Here is an 18,384-nt window from a genome sequence, read left to right as displayed (position 1 = left end):
TTTTATTTTTTTTATTTATTTATTTTTTTAAAACAGAAGTTTTAATGATTTCATGAAAGCCCTTTACAGTTTGTTATGATACTACATTTTCAGGATAGGCTTGCACAGTGTATTGGTTCAGAACATGGCTATAAGAGTCAAGGTGAGCTCGGTTCAAGTCCTGGCTCTGTCAGTTATTAGTAGGCTGACCTTATGCCAATTATTTCTCTCATCCTTCAGAAGGTTACTGTGAGGATTTATTGATGCACTCTAACCACTTCATAATTGCCTGGCTCATAAGGAAAATTCAATAAATGTTAGTTATTTGAAGAACATTTAGAAACAGCTTAAATGGGAAGACACACATAAACAAATAAATTACAATATCATGTGAAAACAGTAGAAATTGAGCAAGTTTAAGATATTGTGATGGCATAAAATGAGAAATGTTTCACTATGTCTAGAGAAGTCAATGAAGACTTTCTGCAGGAAATTGTGATTAAAATAACATTTGAAAGACCAATAGATGGTTTTCAGGCTGACTAGGAGAGTTAGAGCATAAAATGTCATGATGTACTTGAAGAATTATGAGCAATTTGCTAATTATTTAGCTATTAGAGAAGTTATTGCAGTAGTGTGGAATGCCAATTTAAGAATCTTGTGACCCTGGTCAGATAGCTCAGTCGGTTAAGAGCACTGTCCCAAAACGACAAGGTTGTGGGTTCAGTCCTGGTCAGGGCACACATGGGAAGCAGCCAGTGATTGCATGACTGAGTGGAACAAAAAAAGTGAATGCTTCTCTTCCCCCAGCCCTCTCTCTCTCCTTTTCTCTCTCTGTCTCTCTAAAAGTCAATCAATCAAAAAAAAATTAAGCCCTGGCCAGATAGCTCCAGATAGCTCAATTGATTAGAGCATCATCCCCGAGCCGGAGGTTGCTGGTTTGATTCCTCAGTCAGGGCACATACAGGAGCCACTTGATGTTCCTGTCTCTCTTTCCCTGCCTCTCTCTCTCTTAAAAAAAGAAAAAGAATCTTGTTGCATCTTGTTGCGGTCCAGCCACAACAAGTCTAATCTGGGGTCTCGAACAGGAAAAGGTATGAACTTGAATAAATAATAGACAGAGACGTAAAGAGACACACACACACACACACACACGGTCTGGGAGGACTGCACAGCGAACAGTCTCTACTGTTCCTGAGGTGATGCAATGGCAGCCCCCAGAAGCGCATCTGTCTTTATTCAGGGAAAAAAAATGTGGTCCATTAGCAATTCAATTGTTTCCAAAACAACTCAAAGACAACCCCCCCCCCCCCATACCATTCAAATCTAACTTTACACTAATAAGAAACTAGCTTCCAGTCTCTTCTGGAGAACATGGGTGGGACAAGTGAGAATCAGGTATAGCTCTTTGTTAACTAAGCAGGTGAGGTGGGGGGTTTGGTCCAGCACCTGTGTCCCCAATATATATCCAAATTGCAAAATTACCCTGTTTATATTTCGGTTCTCAACAGCATCTCATCACATATGTGATAGAGAAATTGGGAGCCAACCAAGAAAGGGACATATTATAAAGATAACTGATCACCCTGGAGGAGATGGATTGAAGCTCAGAAGAAGCTAGGAGACCTATCAGAAGGCTTGTTAGATGAATCCAGGTAAAGGATGGTGACATACTGTACTTGAGTTATAGGAATGGAAAGGTCAGAATAAATTCAAGAGACTTTGGGGGTATCCAATAACTGTATATGAAGAAGAATGACTCTAGGATGAGTGTCAAGTTCATATTTAGGAATCTAGGTAGTACCCCTGGATAAATAGAAACACGTGTTTATATTGGGGAAATGATGAGTTTAGGTGGGTAATATTGATACTTGAGGTGCCTGTGAACATCCAAGTAAAGGTGTCCAGTAAGAAGATGGATATAAAAGACTAGAGCTCAGTATTGGAGCCCGATTTGGAGCTATATATATATGTTAGTGAAGTCATAAATATAAGATCACCCTGGAAAGCAGAAGAATGCCAGGGACAGACAGATCCTGGATGTGAGGTCAGTTGGCAATGGGGGAAGGTCACATGAGGAACCAGGTCCAGGGACTTTTGCTAAAACCGCCCACATTCATGACTGCCAAAACAAATGGCACAGGAGCATTTTGAAAAATCTGTCAGTCAATGAAATCTCACCACATCATGTCAACCTGCCACCACCTTACTGACGCTATAAATTACCCCCTTGCAGGAGAAACTGTGCAACTTCTCTGGCTCCTGTCTTGTGGACCAGTGAACTTCACCGGGATGTGCTCTGAATAAAGTTTTTGCTAGTCCACACTTGGTGGCTACGTCCTTCTTTCTTCCACAGTGGGAAATACCTTACATTTGGTGCTGAAACCCAGGAGGAGCTTGAAGCCCTTGGGGGCCACTCCTCTCCCCTTCCATTCTGAGGAAGAACAGGACCTCCGACCTCCCACCCACTTCGGGACATAGTGCGGTAAGTCCCCTGCCTCCAGCTTCCCCTCAGTTCTTTCCTCCTCTGAAACTCCCTGTCTGTAATTGCAGCTGCATCAGGGACCTCTTATTTGTTCCAAGTGCGTGTGTGCCCGTGGAGATGTCCCGGACACTCCCACTCTACCTGACCATCCAGTGGCCAGAGATTGAGTTGCGGGATGCCAATTCTCATTCTGATCACTCTGAGGCTGAGGGCAACCATAGGGCACAGGAATCTAAACCTGGCTCAAAAACACCCTTGGGGTGCCCTACCCGGAATCTCTCAAACATTAATCCCTCCCTAAAGAAGAAACTGATCTTCTCCACGGTGGCCGGGCCACAATACCACTGGAAATTGAACCAGGTGGCCTCCTGAAGGGACTTTCGATTTTAACACCATTACTGATTTACAGAACTTTTGCCAAAAAACTGGAAAATGGTCAGATATCCCTTACATTCAGGGCCTCTAGTATATGTGCTTCTGTCCTAATCTCTGTGCTGCCTGCTCTACAGCACAAGTCCTTTTAACTAGAGAAACCTCAACTAAACCCTCCGCTCCTGATCCTTCCTCCTTCGCCGACCTCCCCTAAGGAACTCTCTTCTTTTCCTTCCCCTTGCGCGGTACCATTACTGCATGTCCCATCCAAATCTCTTCCTAAAACTTCTCTGTATCCTGCTTTGGTGTCTATGTAAACCCACAGAATGCTACTTTACAACATTTGGGAACTCGTTCGGAATGCCGGTGTTCCGTGTCACCAGATAGAGACACTCCAATTGGCTGGTCTCTCTGGAGGGTTGCCTGACCCCACTGGAATCTCGAGAAAAGGTGCCACCTGAGACGTTCCAGGGTTCCCATTTTCCTGTGGGGTTCGGAAAACTCTTCAGCAGACACCTCCAGTCCCCAAATTCGACAATTCGGCAGAAAGATTGAGGAGTGTGAATTCTGACCTCCGGAGGTGAGGCAGATCTCTTACTTTGCTAAATTCTGTTTGGGACTAGTCAGTTTAAAACTATTGAGTGTGGACATTTGGTGGTGCTCTCAGGAAGAAACCTGAGTACGGACTGAGTTAATCAGTCCTGTCTCAGACTTCCAGGGCACCTCTGTGCTGTCTGAGATCTCATTCTTTGTTTTTAATGTTTCTGTCTAAAACCCCTGAGTGGTTGGTGTGTGAGTGAGGATCTCTGGTGCCTGAGCCTAAGTTCCAGGAATGTGGCCGTGGCCTATGAGCACCTGAGAGGCCCCTGACGGGGGACCGCTTCCTTTGTCTGTTGAACTGTGTGCCTAAAAGTCAAGTGTAGATGTAAATAGTAGATGGTCTGTTCTGTAAATTCTCTTTGTTTGTCAAGAAAATCTCTGGAATAATTTCAATAGAAATAAGTAAAGCATGCTCATTTAAATTTCTTGATTTGTATTATTGTATGTGAAGTCTTTGTTTAATGTCTAAATGTGTCTGTTTTTAAGGCCTGAATTAAGTTCTTGCATGCAAAAAATTGGAAATTTCTGGCTTAAAACCAGAAGGCAAAAGCCAAGGGAAGTTCTAAGGTTCTGAGCCTTAAAGACTGATAGGGCCGAGGTGGGTGTTGGGTCCCCTCCAAGTTTCCCCTACCTCAAGTTCTTTCGTGTGGCATGGTTGTTGTCTGACGTGGGAGGCATGAGGTTCACAGGGGAGACCCACTGCTTTAGCCATAATGGTAGAATACTGTAAGAGAAGGTTCTCAGAGGATTTAAGGGTTGCTGTGTCCCTGAGGAAACTGAAAACCTCATGTGGGCTAGAGTTGCCCCCTGTTGGGAAGATGAATTTGTGAAATTTGTATTTTTTTGGTTTGCTGCTTTTGTTGTGGGAAATGGCACTAGGCAGCTGCTTGGAGCAGGGCAGTTGGTTGCAGGTGGTGGATAAAGATTGCGTTCCTGCTTAGGAGGGGCTATTGTTTTGCTAATGGCTGTACGAAAAAGTGGCAGAAAAAAAAATAAAAGGGGCAGGCTCCTTTCATAGCTTCCAGCGCCTGCTCCCCCTCTGGCACCTGAAATTCCAGGCACCCTGACCGTTTTCCTTATATTGACTTAATAGTGGGCCAAGAAGAGGGTTAGCATCTTTTTTGCCAGCTGGGTAGTTACGAAATAGGGAGTGCATTTTTACCATTCCTATTTTTCTCAGTAAATCAGTGGTTCATTGAGGATGGTAGTTTACAATCCTCTTATTGTAAATTGTACTAAAATTGTACTAATGATAAGACATATAGAATTGTATAGTTTGCCAAATCTAAAGACTTCCTTTTTGTACCAAGGATCCCTTGTTGTGTAAAAAGCATTTTCTATGTTAGAAATGTATTTGTTATTTCAAGAGCCTTTTGTTAATTCGAATTCCCTTTATCAGGGAAGCCTCAAGCCCTAACAGGACTGTTAGAATCTGTACTATACATACGCTGCCCAGTTAAGACAATTGAGACTACCACGAGTAAATGTTTCTGGTTACCTAGCTTAAGTGAAATTCTAGCACCCAAGCAAGTGAGGAAATTTTGAATACTTTCCACCAATTTCTGTTAGCCAGAATCAAGGAAGATACTGAGGCAGTCAACTTAGCCTTTACATAACAATCAGCTCTAAAAATTAGAAAGAAAATGTATTGTAAAATAGCATCATCAGCTGCTAAGAATGATAAATGAATAAAACTAAGCATTTCGGAAGGGACATTGCTCCCCCCTCAATCATAACTCTGTATTGTTCTTAAGATGGCTGGTTAGTCAAAGACAGGTAAGATTCCTGAAAGCAAGGATGACCTAAGACAGGCACAGTTGAAGAGGGGCCATAAAGAGAAGGTTTAAGAACTAACAAAGGTGAGGCTCAAATCCTCATGCCAACAATGCAGAAGCCTGCTCCCCTGAGATACTGGACTTTATCCACTATTCAGGGCACCAAAACAGGGGGACTCCTCCCCCGCTTCCCCTCTCACCAACTGAGGGGGCATGTACTGGGACAAGATTGGCAAATCGACTTCACTCACATGCTCCCTCACAAAAAAACTCTGTTATCTCTGAACTTTTGTTGATACCTTTTCAGGGTGGATAGAAGCCTTTCCCACCTCTTGAGAAATGGCAGACACCGTTGCCTCCATTCTCATTGAAAACATCATCCTGCGGTTTGGACTGCCGACTACCATCCAGTCAGACAATGGCCCGACCTTCACTGCCCAAATAGTCCAGCAGGTTGCCACCTCTCTAAACATTACATGAAGACTCACATAGCCTATTACCCTCAATCGTTGGGTAAGGTGGAAAGGGCCCATGGCATCCTGAAGGGTCAGCTAACCAAACTTTCCATCAAGACCAGACTCTCCTGGCCAAACCTCCTCCCCCTGGCACTCACCAGAATCAGAGCAACCCTGCGAAAACCCACTGGACTCAGCCCCCTTTGAGCTGGATTATGGTAGACCATTCCTAATCAATCACAATTTACCTGTCAACCCCCCTCCCCTTGCCATATACCTCCCCTTTCTGTCTTTACGCCACCATCTTCTCAGGGAACACATGGACCGGACCCTTCCTCCCATAGGGGGTCCAGATGAAGCTCGTCCAGCAGTCCCCTTCCATCCAGGAGACAGGATTCTTCTAAGGGAGCTCCAGCCCAACTCCCTACAGCCCAGGTGGATGGGACTGCCCAGCTGGCAGTAGGAACCACTGGGCCCCACCCGTCTCCGGCTCACCAAAAGGTTGGGCCCTGCAGATCCTCCTGTTACTCCTGTCCCTCCCACTGGGAACCTGCTCCCAGAGTGAATTAAAGCAGGGAGCAATGCTGTTACTATATCAATGAGACTGGCCTGATGGAAGAAAACATCAATGTCCTCAACCCTCTGCAAGAGAAACTGCGCAAGGATCTCTTTTCCTACAACCTGCTTAACTTCCCGGTGGCAGTCACTCATCCTCACTTGGGTTGTTCCTATCCTATGTACTGTTCTAATTATTAGCACATTACTCATGTTTGCTCCTCTTTTTTTCAGATTCTTACAGGGCCGCATCCTCGAGGTTTCTCGAGTCACGGTCAACCAGATGCTCCTACACCCATCTAGGGGACTCCCCTCAGAGCCACCACCTTCTGGCCTCCCTTCCCAACAACGCCCCTAACCAGCAGGAAGTAGCCAGACTACTAGAGGTTCCCCTATCTAATAAAAAAGGTCCGAAAGTGAGGTCAGTTGGCAATGGGGGAAGGTCACATGAGGAACCAGGTCTGGGGACTTTGGCAGAAACCACCCACACCCATGACCACCAAAAGAAATGACACAGGAGCATTTTGAAAAATGTGTCAGCCAATGAAATCTTGCCAGGTCATATCAACCAGCCACCACCTTACCAATGCTATAAATTACCACCACCACTCCCTCTGCATGTGGGGGTGGGAGAAGCTGTGCGACTCACCGGTCTCTGCAAAGTTCATCCAGTGAACTTTGCCCCAGATGTGCTCGGAATAAAGCTTTTGCTAGCCCACACTTGGTGGCTACACCCTTTTTTCTTCCTCCGCAGAAAATGCCTTACACTGGAAAAGATCAATATTTAAGTAAAAACAAAACAAAACAAAAAACACAAAAAGACCTAAACAATAGTCATGAAAGTAGAAGTAGAAAAAAGGACGTGCAGTCAGCTTTGAATGCCAGGCTGCGAGTTTAGACTATTTTAAGAAGCCAGTAGAGTTTGAGTAGGGGAGTGCGATGACTGGAGCAATGATTTCTGGAAGGTTGATCTGTCTGTGGTTTGTAGAGAGAACTACCGTGGTCCTTAGTTAGGAGGCCCTGGACTGGGGTGGCAGTAAGTGTGTATCAGAGGGAACAAAATAGGGATGGCTGATTGACGCAACTGCTGATTGGAGTTGGCGGTGGAGGAGGAAGGGTAAGTGAGGTTCTAAGGCGTTTGGGAGGAATGGCAGGGAGAGGAAAAACGGGACAAGTCTGGGGAAAGACTGGGCTGTCCAGTGCAGAGAAGGCTGGCGGTGAAGGTCTGCAGCTTCCCCGAGCCCTAGCAGGAAGTGGCGAGGGGGAAGCTGCCTACACCGAGCTCCAGACTGTGAGCCCGTCCTGGGGGAGCACGCGGGCTGGGAACTGAGGGCTAATTTGGCTTCTGGAGCAGCGGCCGCTATCCTTGCGGGCCAATTGGCGCACGGAACAGCCGAGCGCGCGCTCCCCGGACGGAGGCGCGCATTCCCACAGCGTGCGCAGGCGCGGCACGGCGTCGCCTAGCAGCCTGGGACAACATTGGACAAGGAGTCCTGAGCAGGCAGCGCGGTGCTGTCTGCTAGGTCTGCGCAGCTGTTGCTCCGCGGGATCTCCCCGCAGGTTAAGGCGAGTGGACGGCTGCACCGCTACCCCTTGGTTTGGAGAGGCCCAGAGCAGAGGTGCAGCAAAACTTGCGGACGGAGAAGGTGCCGCGCGGTGAGGGCTTCAGGGCAACTTTGTGAGGGGTTGTGGATCCCTGTCCTACACTTGCAGTGTTAGACTGGGGAGGGGGTGGGTTTCATAAGCAGACTGGTCACCTCCCATTGAACAGGCAACAAAACTGAGGCCCCTAGGAGAGGTCTGAGGGTTTGTTCCTTGACTCAGGAAGTGGGTCTCAACTTCTCCTCTTTAAGTCTTCTCAAAATAAATCTCCCAATTAGAAAATATTTCAGATCGCCTAGGCTGAAAGGTCATAAGGAGAAGTATGAATGATCAATACACTCATGAAAAAATGTGGCTGCTCTTCAATAATCAAGAAGCTACAAATTTAAAGCTGGCTTGTTTTCATACCCAATGCAACGAGTTTCACACTTTTTCTTCTAGTTCTTATGCAGCTAGGGATTTACCCTAAAGAAACAGTTGAAGATGTGGATGAAGATTTTATGTCTAAGGCTGGGGTCTCAAACTCGCGGCCCGCAGACTAATCAAACTTCGTGGATTAGTCTGCGGGCCAGTCTGCGGCCGCACAAAATTGGTGGGCGGGCCGCGAGTTTGAGAACCCTGGTCTAAGGATTCATTCATTTATGTTTAAAGTTCATGCTTGCCTTGTCCATAATTCTATAACATTGCAAACAAATAAATGCTCAACAATAGGAGACCGGCTAGATACATAGCAGATTTTAAATATTGTTTTAAATGACAATATGCTGTTGATCCATTGGAGATGATTGAAGCAATAAATGGAAACAGATTTCAAAACCTGTCCATTAATTTAAGAATTTAGTAGAAAAATGGTCCCAGAAAGGGAGGTTGAAAATGGGGAATAGAAATCCACGTAGGATGGTGAAATCACGGTATAAAACACACAAGAAAGTAACTACAGTGTGTCTGTAAAGTCATGGTGCACTTTTGACCAGTCACAGGAAAGCAACAAAAGACGATAGAAATGTGAAATCTGCACCAAATAAAAGGAAAACCCTCCCAGTTTCTGTAGGATGATGTGGCAGCATGTGCGCATGCGCAGATGATGATGTAACACTGTGTATACAGCGGAGCAGCCCATGGCCATGCCAGTCGAGATGTGGATGGTACAGAGGAAAGTTCAGTGTGTTCTGTGGCTTGCTAAATTCGAATCCGTGACCAAAGTGCAACGTGAATATCGGAGCGTTTATAATGAAGTGCCACCACATAGGAATAACATTACTCGGTGGGATAAGCAGTTGAAGGAAACCGGCAGTTTGGTGGAGAAACCCCGTTCTGGTAGGCCATCAGTCAGTGATGAGTCTGTAGAGGCTATACGGGATAGCTACCTAAGGAGTCCTAAAAAAATCTGTGCATGAGCCCACATCAAACTGCACTGAATAGGTATGAAACGACTATATTGAAATAGGAAAAATAAGTTCCTGAATGAAAATCAGATGACTTAAAGCAACTTTGTGCAAGTATAATTTATTTGCTTCCAAATATTTATAAGAAATTTTTTTTGTTATATTTAAGACTGCTATAGTTTGAAATCCATTATAAAGAGCTATGAAATCTTTTTTTATTATTATTAGATGTTAATCATAGAATAGATTTTCATTTGTCCAGAATAGTTTCTGTCTGCATGAAACAGTATAGGCACAAAGTCTAGAGCCTGTGTATTTTTAAAGTATCTATAAAAGATGTTTGAGATTAAAATAAATATTATATGTTGGCTCCAACATATGAAGATAAGGGGAATATTAATGTTAAATATTTTCATTAATATTTTTTGATTAATATTAATAGGGTGACATTGATAAATCAGGGTACATATGTTCAGAGGAAACAGCTCTAGGTTATTTTGCCATTTGCTTATGCTGCATTCCCATCACCCAAATATTTTCATTAATATTAAAATTTCATTACTTTTAAAAATAACTGTCTCATTTTTGCAAGAATTTCTGGTACACAAACTGATTGCTGAATGATTTCAACTGCAAAATTTTAAAACAGTTTATGATGAAAATTATATATAATGGGCAATGTGGGAGCATTTTAACATTTTAATGTATTGGATATAGTGTGAGGTAGTGCATCACAGAGTACGCTTACCCCAGCTATCAAAGATCTTGAAATTTATGTGACATGATGTTAGGGACCTGAAGTATATATTTTCTGGAAGTTCCTATGAGCTCCTACGAACACGTGCCTTTTTAACATATGTGATAAATTCTTGTCAGTGTTTAATGCTAGGAGCTGCTTATCTCCCTTGTAAAGCCATCTGAACTAACCGTGACATTGTAGAGTTTCCAAGGATTTCTCTTGAAGCTAGAATATATCATTGGAGATTGCCTAATGACAAATATAATCCCACAGACTCTTATTGGAGAACATTTTAAAGATTTCTAGAGTTAGTCTAACAGTCACGAACATCTTAGAAAGCTTTCTGTACTTAGGTGGAGTTATTTCTCGGTGGTGCATCAACTATGGCAACTATTCTTTGGACTTTTTTCCACAAAGGCCTGTAAACATGAGGGCAGGTAGAAAAGGTTCTTGCAAGGAGTAATCCAGTTTCCCAAAATGACGTTTCTTTAGATTCTCAATGACTTTTGGAGCTATGGATTATATCAGAAAAACTTTGTCATCTGGGAAAATGACACAAATGTTCATCTGGGGTTGGTAGATCTTTGATATAATTCACAAAATCATTACTCCCAGGAAAAGCAGAGTTAATTATTTTTATAAATTATGAATGTTTATTAAGTACCAGACACTGTCCTGGGTGCTTGGATAGATCAATTCAAGAAAGCAGACAAAAATCTTACCTTTTGTGGCAAAACATTCTTGCAGATCTCAAAAGTAACTTGAACTTTGTCTCCCAAACCCACATCAGTGAGCTATCAGCACAGTAAGTTAAAAAGTAAAAGCTACGTAACTAATATATCCACTTCCTTTCCACTGGAAGCCAGAACTAATGCCCAACACTCTTATTAATAAGTTCCTTTAAACTTATTGTTTGGATAGGGATGTAATTAACATATTTGTACATGAGCAATAATTTCTATATGTCTCTTTTTAGGTAAAATTTAAAGGAAATGAATCTTGTAAGGACAGAGGTAACTGAGAAATTTGTACATATATACATAATATATAAATGATTCTTTAACCATTTGTTGCTTCTTTTCTCAGAATGGGTAAAAAGCTAAAGAAGGAAGCAGAACCCCCTCCTAAGGACGTGGTAAGTCTCTGATTTGAATACCTGTAGCATATTAACAAGCAGTTTTAAAAATAAATTGTTCAAACAGTTTGGCACGTACCAGCATATACATGAGTACATGGTGGCAGAAATCCAAAGTCTGACTAATGATAAGATTAGTCAAAGAAATCTAATATTTATATAAACAAACATTTACAACATTGTCATTATATAATTAGCGCAATTAGAGAGTGATTATTAGCTTTTCCAGTATGTGGATAGCATGTTTATAAGGCAAGTTAATGAATAAATAGTTTTGGTTTGTTCTTTTAAATACTTTACATTTGTCGGTCTGTATTAATGTTAATTACCCAAGCGAATTTTCAAAATGAACTGGAAGTTATATGCTATAGCTATTAGGTATGTATATAAGGTTGTTACACACACACACACACACCACTGTGTAACTTCTTATATATGATCCTTCAATACAACTGGGCACAGAGGCTCAGAGGCTGTGGAAGCACTTATCAGCCCAGGTATAAGAAAGCTTTGCACAGATGCTCATTATGGTATTCTGATGTATTTTGTTCAGTCCGGCTTTTTTCCTTTAGACATACTCTGAAAACATTACAAATTCTCTTATTTATTCATTGCATTCTAGGTTTGCATTACCTCTCATTTTGCTGCAGAAGACCATTATTGACATCTTACTACTAGAAAGTGAACTCATGAACACAGTACTTTATAACAAATACTTTTTGATTAGAATTAAGGGACTATTAACTGATGGCTATATTTGTCTAAGACACTTTCTATAATTTTATGATTGTCTTGCTGGTATTGTCCTCTGCCCTAGTCCTTGGAGGGACACAATCCAGTCTTGAGACATCATTCAAATCCTAGCTTTGACAAAAATCTAGCTCAGTTTACAACAGCCTTGCAGGCAGCCAAGGGCATGCATAACAATCACCAATGGTCTCTGATTACCCCTTTGCCCCAGGGTCTTTCTATCTTTCTCCTACTCTGACTTCATGCTAAAAAGTTGATACAGTAATATTAAAATATCTAATCACCTTTCTATCTTGTAACTTCTAACACTTTGAAACAGTATACTACAATTTAAGGTATACTACTTCATAGTCTAGTCAAGATTTGATGTACAAATTATAAATGTAAACCGTATTTAAAAGAAGGATACATAACTGAGAAAACAAACTTTTGTGTGTTAACTAATGGTAGTTTAAATCTGTATATATTTCCTAGAAACATTGTTTCCAAATATTTTATTTTATTTTTTCTCCAATTTTAAACTTTTTATTGAAGCCTAATACATATACAGAAAAGTACACAAAAAATACAGCTTAATTACATTTTACACAATGAACACAACTATATAACCAGCACCCAGATCAAAAACAGAACATAACCAGTCTCACAGAAATCCCTCTATTCTCCTCAATCTCCCCAAGGACTCTAACATCATCACTTAGTGTGGCCTGTATTTGAACTATATAAATGAAACCATAAAGTATATTCTCTCTTATCTGACTTCTGTTCAATAGTACATTTTTGAGATTTATCCATACTGTTGTATATAATTGTGATTTTTTTTTTATTCCTGTATAACATCTGTGAATATACCTCATCTTACCTATCAATATTAGCATTGATAGGCATTTTGAGTGGTTTCTCATTTTGGGTATTATAAATTATGCAGTCATGAACATTCTAGTCAAATAGTACATGTCAAAGATTTTTGTTTTCATTAGTCTTTCATCTACTGGTTAAAATGGGTACCAGGGACAGAGAGAAGAGTGTTTGGTGATATGGTTAAAACAAAAGCTCCCTTTGCTTTTCTTAATAGTTTTCTTGTCAAAACATATGTTAATCTGTGAATATTGGTCTTTATTTCTTCTCATAAAAGGGAACACTAGCTAAGACGAGGCCTAGAAGTGGGAAGATATGGCTTAAACCACCAATCCAGCTGTATCCTGCCTTCCCAGATTACTGCCATGTCTGGCTGAAAGGCTGTTTGTGATGCGATAGCAAAAGGAAAACAGCCTGTGGAATTATTACGTAAGAGAATTACTAACAGAAATGACCTTAGTAGACAATATTTAGTATAAAGCAAAATATTCAGCAATGAAGAGTAAGGCTCTGGAGTTAAAGTGCCAGAGTCGGAATCCTTACTCTGTCTTCCACCATCCATGATCTGGTGCAAAAATCCCTCAGTATACCCAAGTGAGGATGGAATGATATCCACTTCACAGGACATTCACTTAATATCTACTCAGAGAAGTGTGGCAAGGTTAGATCAATGAAGATGCTGAGACAGTGCCTCGCACTAGTTAAGAACTTAGTAAATGCTGTTATTATTAATGATATAGTTGAGGGTACTGTTTGTCATTCTACAGAACTGTAGGAGTTTGAACTTTGAAAGGAGGCAGGTGATCAGGTTTGGAAGACCAGCTGGCCACTCAAGTTCTCTTAGGCCTAGTGTGTGACCATCATGATTCATGGTCAGGTCTTCAAGTTTACAAGCATGGCAATTTCATTCTCTTAATATTTCAGAGGCCACTGAGCTTCAGTGGATGAATCACAGTATCTAAACTCTCAGAGGCTATGACCTGGCTCTGGAATATCAATGATTAAGTATCAACTAAACATTTATGTTAATGGTTCACCACCTTCTCTCCCTAGTTAAGTGCTTGGGGGAAGCTAGGCTTGGTGAGTGTTGAATCAGAGCAACACACAATAGTAGAACTTGCTCCTTCACCTGGGCAGCCAACCCCAGTTCTTTGGAATACTGAGACACCCCCTGGGCTTGTTACTTCTGAACCTTCTTCATCAGCCTCAGAACTCAACCTTTAAAACTTTGTCACAGACTGTCAAAACTGTCACAGATATTTTCCTAGAAATGAAGCATCATGGTGACTTATTATCCCATCTTTCTTCTTCATCACAGATAAACCAGCCAGCAGGAATAAGACATGGAGTATAAATTCATGAATAATACACATATATGAAGCTGCATAAGTAATAATTAGCTTGCTCACCTTGCTCTCACTGTTTGTTAACTTTGAATCATGTTGCAAAGCAAACCAGAGGTCAAACTAATTGTTCTCATAGTAACCTTAACACGTTTTAGCAGATTTAAACTGGTATCTCTGTAGTTTCTAACTAAAAGTTTCTACTAGACTGGCACTGTCTGCTCCTTCCATATGTGTTTTTCTTTCTCTGCGTAATTGGTTCCTGTGACCTGAAATCAGTGATGTGGTCAACACCTTCCAGTAGAGATCAAAGAATCCTTTTATTTGCACTTACCAGCACCAGAAAAATCATTTACCTGTCACGATATATCTACTTTTCACTTTGTAATTTTGTGACCTTTTAGACTTGTGCTAATCCAGTAACCACTAGTCACATGAGATTATTTAAATTTAAAATTATAAAAATTATGTTAATTAAAATTTACAATAAAAAAAAGTAAAAATTCAGTTTCTCAGTCATATTAGTTACACTTCATGTACTTAAGTGTCACATGTGGCTGTGGCTGCCACATTGGAAAGTGCGGAATCAGCATGTCCACATCAAAGTTCTACTGGACAAACTGCCCTAGACAGTGTCTTACTTTCTTCACAGACGTATAAAAGTTTCTCCATAAACCTATGGCTCCTCTAATTGACTGAGCTTAAAATTCAAAGCTTAGTTGAAATGCTTCCCCTTTCTTTCATTCTTTTTTTTTGTAAATAATTTTTGGTCATTATTTACTTTGTGCAGAGCATGAAATTATAATTTCACAAGCAGCTTGTTGGTGACTGATTGAGTCTCTCACAGGAAAGCAGATGGAACATGTAATTACAGCGCAGTATTATTTATTTAGTAGTGCGGCATTCTGTTAGAGCTATCATTTTATTCTCAGCATCTTTTTTCATAAAAATTACTATAATGCTGTAGCTCTGTAGGAGAAACAAGTGTCTGCCAAGTTTCTCCACTCTCTGCCAAGAACGGGTGTTTCTCCTCCTTTGACAGCGCTTTCGTTTGGAGCTCTGACAGTCTCAGTCACTTTAAGCTTTTCAGATGCCATCCTACCCTTTCCTTAATAGTGAGCAGAAGATGTGGCAAAATACTGAAGTGTTTTCTAAACCCTTGAAGAGAAATGAAAGATACTTATTATTGTTGTTGTTTAAATGTATTTTCAGGCCCTGGCTGGTTAGTTCAGTGGTAGAGTGTTGGCCCGGTGTGTGGAAGTCCTGGGTTTGATTCCTCGTCAGGGCACACAGGATAAGCGACCATCTCTTTCTCCCCCCTCCCCCTCCCCCTTCTTTATCTCTCTCTCTCCCTTTTCCCCTTTGGCAGCAATGGCTCAAATGGTCGAGCAACGTTGGCCCTGGGCACTGCCTCCGCTTTACACGCTAAAATAGCTTGCGGAGCAACAGAGCTACAGCTCAGTCGGGCTCAGCATCACCTGGCAGGGGCTTGCCGGTGGATACCAGTTGGGGCGCATGTGGGTGTCTGCCTCTGCCTTCCTACCTCTCAATAATAATAATAATTTTAAAAGATAAATATATTTTTATGTGCTCTACTCCTTTGAGAATTGTAGTCATTCTGAAAATCATGACATATCCATGTTTCAACAGTACATTTATTCACATCTTTATAAAATCAGCTTTAAAAATAATGAAATGTCAGAAGGCTCTGAAGTGAATGTCCTAAAATGGAAGGGGAATTTGTTCTGAGTGGGGGTTGAAGGAGGAGGTAACTCCAGAACATCAGGGGACTGTTTGCAGCTGTAACACTGATCCAAGTGTATGATTCTCAAGGTTGGGTAGGGAGTCAGGGACCTCATGAGGGCAAGATGGTAACTGTGGGTTCTCCCCACAAAAATGCACACCACAGGTGTTACATATAATTTCAGTGGGAGAAGGTATCCCTAGAGCCTGCTCTCCTCACATCAACAGACAATACACAGTTAAGGTACTTAAGTCCAGAACCCGAAAAAAGGAAGCTCCAGAGGCACTTTACATTTACTGAGTTTCCATACCCCACATTTATTCTATGGAATGGAGATGAAGAAATAACATAGTCGTTTGCCTGAAGAAATTCATTCGTTTATTGAACAAATATTGTTTTACATTTTGGGCATATTCATGAGAAAAAAAACAAAGTTCAGACCTCAAGGGCAGCTTTCATTCCAGTGGGGGGAACAGTCAGTTAATAAATAATAACATAATTCAGGCAGCGATGAGATCCATAAAGAGAAAGTAAGATGCGGGATGGAGAGTGATGGGATCTACATCACTTTAAACAGTATCTGAGTCGGGCAAGCCTTCCTGGTGGGGTCACATCTGAGTAAGACTTAAATAAAAGGAAGGAATCTGCTATGCAAATACCTGGGTGAAAGTACCCTAGCTGATCAATAATAACTAAGGCCTGATTCAGTATGTTTGAGGAATGCCAAGAAAGTTGGTATGCCTGGAGATTAGTAAGCAAGGAATCTGGAGGTGAGTCCCAAGGCTGGTGGGATGGTACTGATCATACAGGGTCTTTTGGGCTAAGTTAAGGAGGTTAGATTTTTCCCCTAATGTTCAAAAAAAGGAACCCATCGGAAGGTTACAAATAGAGAAGAAGGAACAACTAAGCTATGTTTGAAACAAACAAAAAATAAGATCATTCTAGGTACAATGCAAAAAATAGTGAAAACTGCAATACCAATTTGAAGGTTAATATAGTAGGGCCAGTAGGACTGGGTGGTCACTGTGGAAAGAGTGAGAAATGGCCAGAGTGAAGATGGTAGATTTGATGGTACATGCTGATGGTAGATTTGACTGAATTTGCTGATGGGTTGGATGTGGGGTGTGAGGAGAGGGGTTGAGATGTTTCAAGGTTCTTGGACTACACACCTGAGTAAATTACGGTAAAACATACTGAAGTAGACATGTAAAACGAACAGTGTGGTATGTTAAATGCTATCATATAGAAATTCAGAGGAATATAGCTGTGGGAAAGAAAGGAAAGCCCAAGGGTGTTGAACACCCAGACTGCCATGAATGAAACAATAGAAAATGTATCCAGGAAGATGGAGACCTGACTATTAATTAAGCCATAAGTTTCTATATTTCAAGTATTGTTTTATTATTCCAAGTTTAGTTTACTATTTTAATTCTCTAGAAATGAAATAAAACTATCAAGAAGTGGTAGGTGACATGGTGGTCATTGATGATGGCCTTAGTGGAAACTATTTTGGTGAGTTGATGAAGGTGAAGAGTCAGATAGGAGATGTTCACAAGGACAGAGGAGTGAGAAAATGAAGAAAACAAAGTAGTTCATAAAATTTTTGACTGTGGTGACGTCACGGAAATGGCGCCGTGAGCAGCGCATCCGACAGATCTCCCCAAAATCTCAACAAATTTATCAACTAGAAACAGAAAAATTTATCCTCGGAGCATTCCGGAGTTCCACACACACACTGAAAGTGAAAGGACTGTTACCGAGGAGGGAGTACACCTGTGGTGAGTCAACCCAAGCGTGCAACTGCCCGCCCACACTCGGGGAGCGGCAGCCTGGGCGCTGGCGGCCGCCAGCGTGCCCTGAGAAACTGCGCATGTGCCCCGTGCCGCGGTCCAGAGAGTCCCCAGCTACCGCCGTGCCCTGAGAAACCGCGCGCCCCGTGCCGTGGTCCCGGTCGCAGAACGAGCTTCCTTACACCACCAGCATCCCCAGTGGCCCACGCACTGCAAGTGAGAGTCCCCAGTCACCGGTGTGCCCTGAGAGACCACGCGCGGGCCCCGTGCTGCGGTCCAGGAGGGGCGCCAAGGCTGTCTTCCCTAGTCGGTAGATTCTCTCCGTGGGCGGGGCACCTCACCCAGCCATTCAAGCTAACAATCAAGCGTTGGGGGAGGGGCACGCAGGCAGCCTGAAATACTTTCTGGAGCACAGCTGCGGATCCAATCACTGAAATTAGCTTAACCCATGAAACCTGCGCACCCACGGGGCTCTAATTGATAAGATCTCTTCCAGTTCAGCGATCCAAGACAAGAGGCGTGATATTTTTCAGTGCCTTTCGCTAAAGGGGTGGGGGCAACTTCTGATTGACAGAGCCTCCATATTCAGGGATATACCTAACAAGAGGGACTTGGCAGATACTAAGATCTATACAGCAAGCAGTGACTAGTGCCTCTTCTTCCCAGCCAAAACAGGCTACAAAGTGTGGAAAGCCTGGGTTGAGTGGTTCAACTGAATGGTAGGCGCTGAACAGTCACCTTGACAACAATTGACTCCCAGCCCCACCTGATTACGCTGGAGGCTCTGACTGCCAGAGCCTTACCCAGAGCCTTGCGC

General features: G+C 42.2%; 1 protein-coding gene and 1 long non-coding RNA gene across 5 annotated transcripts in view; both read left to right on the top strand.

The window, feature by feature from the left end:
* Positions 1-2,240: 2,240 nt before the first annotated feature.
* On the top strand, positions 2,241-7,528 carry LOC136338077 (uncharacterized). The gene is made up of 3 exons (XR_010731915.1): positions 2,241-2,464; positions 5,519-6,167; positions 6,456-7,528. It is a non-coding gene; the product is annotated as an uncharacterized lncRNA (long non-coding RNA).
* Positions 7,529-7,734: 206 nt separating this feature from the next.
* The window catches only part of ARMC3 (armadillo repeat containing 3), a 110,717-nt gene continuing 100,067 nt past the window's right edge, over positions 7,735-18,384 (top strand). For 3 of the 4 annotated variants that reach the window (XM_066279574.1, XM_066279572.1, XM_066279575.1), the window contains exons 1-2: positions 7,735-7,867; positions 11,034-11,082. In XM_066279574.1, coding sequence (XP_066135671.1) covers positions 11,035-11,082 — 48 coding nt within the window. In that variant the 5' untranslated portion in view covers positions 7,735-7,867; position 11,034. The remainder of the gene's footprint in view (positions 7,868-11,033; positions 11,083-18,384) is intronic. The other variant, XM_066279573.1, reaches the window with a different exon arrangement.

This window comes from Saccopteryx bilineata, chromosome 5, assembly GCF_036850765.1.
Source record: "Saccopteryx bilineata isolate mSacBil1 chromosome 5, mSacBil1_pri_phased_curated, whole genome shotgun sequence".
NCBI lineage: Eukaryota > Metazoa > Chordata > Mammalia > Chiroptera > Emballonuridae > Saccopteryx > Saccopteryx bilineata.
The sequence above is the reverse complement of the archived record's forward strand: the minus strand, read 5'-3'. Positions and strand labels throughout refer to the sequence as shown.